A 6459-nucleotide genomic window follows, 5' to 3' on the forward strand; every position below is an offset into this window, starting at 1 on the left:
ATAAGCTTTGTTTTAGTAATAAGTGCCGTGTTTGAAAGATAATCTTAATTTGTAACTCGTTTAGTAGTCCACTTTAATGCATATAACCCCGCTATTATTCTTTCCGGGGATTTGCAAGGATTCCGTTTAGTAGTCCACTTTAATGCATATAACCCCGCTATTCATAGATACTTTACCGAGTATGATATTTATAAATACTACCACTGAGGCTCGAACCCACCACCTCCCGTATAAAGGGAAATGTTTTATGCCACTGGATTACAAGGTCCTTGGCAATATATATATTATCTACTTCTATTAAAACGCCTACTCTACACGTACACACATTACCTAATTCTTTCGGAAATTTTCATGAAGGTTCTGAGAATTGAAATCCTCATTTCAAATGGAATAATAAGAGAAATTCAAGGTATGATAATATGATATGCACAATTTCACCATTTCATACTAGCTTGAATGTGATGGGGGTTGAAAAGTGTTACATGTTACCGAAAATTCAAAATGATGGCAAGAATAAAGGATACACGAGAATGGACTTCTTGTGGAAGTTTACTTAAGCACAAACGTAATGAGGAAGGGTCAGCAGAAACCAAAATTTCAATCATGTATCATACACATTTTCTTTAAAACTGATTTGTTACTTGCCTCTTTAGAGTGTTAAGAGTGTCGTAGTGTCAGTCTTTCAGTATAAAATAGATTGCCAACAATATAGTAAATACTCAAGTTATATTGTTTTCGACAAACATGAACAAAGGAGCACTAAAAATTTTAGGAGACGTTTGGGAGAAAGTTCTCTCAGAATATAATTTGAGAGAATACGAGTGAAAAATTAGAAAACTAGTACGTAGTTGTAAATTATTCTGTCCTACCACATGTATTTGTAGGTGAAGATAAATTTATTAGTACTAATTGTATTTAAAAATATGTATTTATAGGAGAAGAATTTATTAGTATTAATCACATTCAAAAATTGAATTTAAAATTCTTCCAAAACTAACATTTTAATAAGATTAAATTGATCTTACAAATTAACCTAATTCATAGGTTAAAAACTAGAAATTATGAAATTTTGTATCTAAGAGCCTGAATTCTGTACCTGGAACAAATTAGTAATTGTGTCTTATGTTATAAATTTCTATGTTTGTGTTGTCAAATTTTATGCATATAAACTCAAATTATGTACCTAAATCAGATTTGAAAAATAAGTAAGTATATAATATGTATATGTGTCTTGTATTGTAATTTTTTTGTATTTTATATGTATACATTTTGTACCTCATTGTTTCAATTTAGGATTTATAATATTATATGAAATCCATGATATAAATTGCCTTGTTGATGGGTTGGGCATAAAGGGCCCAAAAAAAATTAAATGGCTTGAAAGAATGGTCCAATGATGGCAGCATGCCATTTCAATTGTTGGACGGTACAGAGGAAAACTGGAACAGTGGACACAAACTCCAAGTCCTAAGTTCAACTACACCTTCGTGGGCTCGTGGCCAAGGAAAACGAGAGTTACTTCAATTCACTTAAGAGCAATCATATTTGTGATTTTTTGAAAGATTTTTATAAAAAAAATTAAGAAAGAGATTTTTAACAAAAGGGATGGTGATTTTTATTTTTTTTTAGTTTCTATTCCTGTAAAATTAAATTTTTTGTGGGGTTCACATCGAGAAAGAAATACTCACTAGGCACACGTTCTACTCAAATATGCACCCATAATGACACATGAATCATGAATTTTTGAGTGTATGAAACTGTAGTAGTTGTGTTGAAAGGAAATTGTAGTGTATATAAAATGAAATTGGATAACAGTTTAACATTTTTGAGTGTATATTGTCCAATTAAATTGTAGTTATATCGAAATGGTATTGTACTTGTGTTGAAAGGAAACTGTAGTGCATTATAAAAGAAATTGTAGTTGCATTGAAAGGAAACTTAATAACCATTTTACATATTTGAATGTATAATGTCGAATGAAACTGCAGTTATATCGAAAAAGAACTGCAGTTGTGTCGAAAATGAACTGTAGTTGCGCAGAACGGAGCCGTTTCAGCCATTTGTTTTCATTAATCAAAACAATGTCATTTTGATTCATGGTCCACGGTAAAATTTGCGCTTCTAGAGATATATAGCTCCGATCCCAATTCAAAATATTAGACAAATTCAATGTAACCCTTCAATTAATGCATCTTGAAGTCGATCTTTGTCGTCATTCGACCATTTGACTGGCCTAGCGCAGAAATATGATTGGTGTATCATCCTATTTTGTGATTTGAAACAACAGAATCAATCACCCTCATTAACCTAACAAATAGCCATGTTTTCTTAACCCAAAGAATGGGACGCGGGTAAAGATCAGAGCTAGACTGAGCAGACAATGCAAGTCAAGAGTAGTACCTTAGCTTGAATTTCATGGAAGTTGTGTTTGAGCCTAATGCACGCTCAAATTAAAACTCACTTTAACTCTATATATAATAAATGCGGAGTACTATATACTTAATTACATAGAAATGAGTTGTTTTGTATTGATTTTTTGCCACCTTTTACTACTCATCTCTCTTTTGAATACTCCATTATTCTCCAATGGAGTAGAAACAATGTCTGGAAACGAATATTTGAGTGTAGGTATGAGTTTATCGTCTAGTAATGGAAGATTTGAGTTAGGGTTTTTCAGACCCGGTCAATCTTCCAACTATTACATTGGTATTTGGTTCAAAAACATCTCCCCTCAAACAGTAGTGTGGGTAGCAAATAGGGTCACCCCAATCTCCTCCTCCACAAAATTGAAAATTCTAGACGGCAACTTGGCTCTGGTGGCCGACGGGGCACAAAACCCAGTGTGGTCAACCAATATTACCGCCGGCGCCGCCGTGCTAGCAACTCTTGGAGATAACGGAAACTTGGTTTTGAGCGACGGCGGCGCAAAACCAATTTGGCAGAGTTTTGATCACCCAACAAACACATATCTCCCCGGTTCCAAGATCGGGTATAACAAACGCACCAAAACCAAACAGGTTTTCACTTCATGGAAAGATTTAGATGATCCCGCGCCCGGGCTGTTTTCTTTTGACAATAATGGCAACATGTCGTTTCTATTGTGGAACGGCACCGAGGAATATTGGAACAGCGGACCCAAATTCGGAAATGGCACTTTACGATATTTGAAGCCAAATCCCACTTTCAATTTCACCATTATTGACAACGAGAACGAGAGTTACTTTACTTTTACCATAAAAACCTCCCTGATTTCAAGATTCGTAATAGACATAAATGGGCAACATAAATCGCTAGCGTGGTTGGAATCTACCCAGGAGTGGCAATCAATGATTGCTGAACCCTCACAAGAATGCGACGTTTATGCGCATTGCGGGCCGTTCAGCATTTGCAGCCAAAACTCATCCCCCGTGTGTGCTTGTTTGTATGGTTTCGAGTACAAATCACAGAATGCATTATTCTTTGATGGCTGTGTAAGGAAAACCAGGTTCAAGTGTGAGGATAGCTTCGGATTCAAAATGTATCCAAATGTGAGATTGCCAAGACATCCTCAAAACATCACAACTGAGAATCAGGCAGAATGTGAGTCCACTTGTCTCAACAATTGTTCTTGTACTGCCTACGCTTATCATCATCATAATAGCAATGGTAGTCGTTGTTCACTTTGGATTGGACAACTCCTCAACCTCAAACAGTTTGATGGTAATGGAAGCACCATTTACATCAGACTTGCTGCCTCTGAATTTTCAAACGTTGAAGGTAATTAATTACAATAATAATGAGTTAATACACTGCTTCGAGTATTAGGGTTTTATCTTTCGAGTTTAAAATGATCACGAGACATCCTCCAAGTTTTTAAAAATAACCATCCTAATTTTTAAAATAATCCGAGTTCAAAATGACCCCGAGACATCCTTCAAGGACCACAGGTGGTTATTTTTAAAAACTTGAAGGATGTCTCGTGGTCATTTTAAACTCGGAGGATCACAACTTCTAAAACCTAATACTCTGAGAACCATTGGAGTTAATGAGGTATTAACTCCAATAGTTTTAAACTTCCAACTTACCCACAAAAGGTGAAATCTATCACAGTACATGACTAAGCAACTTATTAGGTGAGAGGACTAATACCTAGTACCCGAGGAGGTTGAAACTTGCAACTTATACTAACTGAAATGCTCTTTTGTGATTAATTTTCTTTTCATGTTAACAGATATAAACTCAAGGCACTTGTCAGGGAAGCTCAAAGCTATCATCCCTACTGTAGCAGTTGTTGCAGCAGCCCTACTTGCATTCACTATTTTCTACGTTTGTTATAGGAGGAGAACATCATTGAAAATAACAGGTCACTAGCTAGTCAATTGTAGACAAAATTTTCTATGTTGACATTGATTATTTTCATATTTTAAGCCTTCAAAATATCAATTGGGTTGCCCCGAAAGGGATGGTCAAGTCAATGGAGCATGGTTTTTTTACTAGAAAATCACGAGTTTTAATATATTGTTGACGTCTTCTTAGTGCGTGTATATACCATCAAGTAGTAACTGCAGGTTTCCTATTCACTCAAAAAATATATTTATCAATTTGGGTTTTGAAATATGTTTTAATTCTATTCACTACAGAGCGTGCAGTGGAAGCAATGGACGAAATGATAGATGAAGATAGTGATGAGAATGGCATTGGCGTCCAATTCTTTACTTTCCAAAGCATATCGGAAGCTACAGACAATTTTTTGGATGCTAATATACTAGGAAAAGGAGGCTTTGGTACAGTTTATAAGGTTATAAATCAATTATATATCTCTTTATTATTAAGCTTTCTAAACGTACAGTCCATTATATTTCATGTTGGTTGTTTCTTGGTTTCTATATTGTCTAATATTATATTGAATTATAGGGTATGCTTCCGGGAGGGCAAGAAATTGCAGTAAAAAGATTATCAAATCAATCTAGACAAGGCATTGACGAATTTAAGAATGAAATTGTACTAATTGCAAAGCTTCAACACAGGAATCTTGTTAAACTTATAGGTTATTACTGCATGCAAGCCGGAGAAAAGATATTGATATATGAGCATATGGCAAACAGGAGTCTAGACACCTTCATATTTAGTATGTCTAAATCTTTGCTATTCCATTGATAAATTCAATCACTAATTGATTAGTAATTGGTTATTACTTTGTTTTCACAATTTAGATCAAACACGTCGACTATTATTGGATTGGACCAAGAGGTTTGACATCATATTGGGAATTGTCCGAGGACTTGTATATCTCCATCACGATTCAAGATTGAGAATCATTCATAGGGACATGAAAACAAATAACATTTTATTAGATGAAGAAATGACACCCAAGATTTCAGACTTTGGATTAGCGAGAATGGTAGTTGGAAATACATTTGAAGCAAATACCAAAAAAGTTGCAGGCACCTAGTAAGTAGTCCTTAACTTGAATTATGGTGATTTACAAGATCCATAAATTTTTAAATACATATCTCAAAACAATTTTACTTAATATTTTGGAGGTTTACTTACTCTTCTTTCCATTTTGTACAATTCATGCATCATATTTGGATTGCGCGTTATGGTAATAATAAAGCGGTTACATGTCTCCTGAATATGCGCTAAGTGGACTCTTCTCAACTAAGTCTGATGTGTTTAGTTTTGGAGTGATCATACTCGAAATAATTTGTGGAAAGAAAAACACATCATTTTATCAGCATGAAGAAGTCTCAAACCTTTTAGGCTATGTAAGTGGAGTAACCTTATAAACCTTAATGAGTTGGTATTTTTCTATTTTGCTATGTTTGACTAGATTTGCTCTTCTTTTTATTGTGTTATCTCAGGCATGGAAATTATGGAATGAAGGGAATGCAATGGATTTATTAGATGACTCGCTACTAGAATGCTGTAAGGAATGTGAAGTGTTGAAGTGCATAAATGTTGGGTTGTTATGTGTTGAAGAAGATCCAAATCGTCGTCCTAGCATGCCTATTGTATTTCTAATGTTGACAGATGAAAGTATGAATCTACCAAAACCAAATCAACCAGCTTTTGTTACAAGAAATCATATTTGCAATGACTCTTCTACTATTGAATCTGATAAATTGTGCTCCAATCAACTGACTTTTTCAGCACAAGAAGGTCGATAGGGATCTATAATATTAATAATAATATAATAATTTGTTTGTTCTATAAGCTTTGTTTTAGCAATAGGTGCACTGTTTGAAAGATATCTTATTATGTCTTCTACTTTGTATTTATTTTTCTATAAGCAAGTTAATTATTTCGACATTTACAAGCTATTAACTTGTAAATGTGTAACTCGTTTAGCATTCCACTTTAATGCATATGTTATATGTATATATTTGTTTAAGTGCTTGCCTAGGTGAAATTCCCTTGTTCCCGGGCTCGCATTTCCTACCTTGACTGATTTGGGGGGAGGGGAGGGGGGGGGGGGGG

General features: G+C 34.6%; 1 protein-coding gene across 1 annotated transcript; it reads left to right on the forward strand.

The window, feature by feature from the left end:
- The first annotated feature begins 2600 nt into the window (after positions 1-2600).
- Positions 2601-6149, forward strand: LOC115996989 (receptor-like serine/threonine-protein kinase SD1-8). Its single transcript, XM_031236435.1, has 7 exons — positions 2601-3756; positions 4211-4342; positions 4620-4777; positions 4894-5107; positions 5193-5430; positions 5597-5747; positions 5844-6149. The coding sequence occupies exons 1-7, from the start codon at positions 2601-2603 to the stop codon at positions 6147-6149; spliced, it is 2355 nt and encodes a 784-aa protein (XP_031092295.1).
- The last annotated feature ends 310 nt before the right edge of the window (positions 6150-6459 follow it).

This window comes from Ipomoea triloba, chromosome 11 (assembly GCF_003576645.1).
Source record: "Ipomoea triloba cultivar NCNSP0323 chromosome 11, ASM357664v1".
NCBI lineage: Eukaryota > Viridiplantae > Streptophyta > Magnoliopsida > Solanales > Convolvulaceae > Ipomoea > Ipomoea triloba.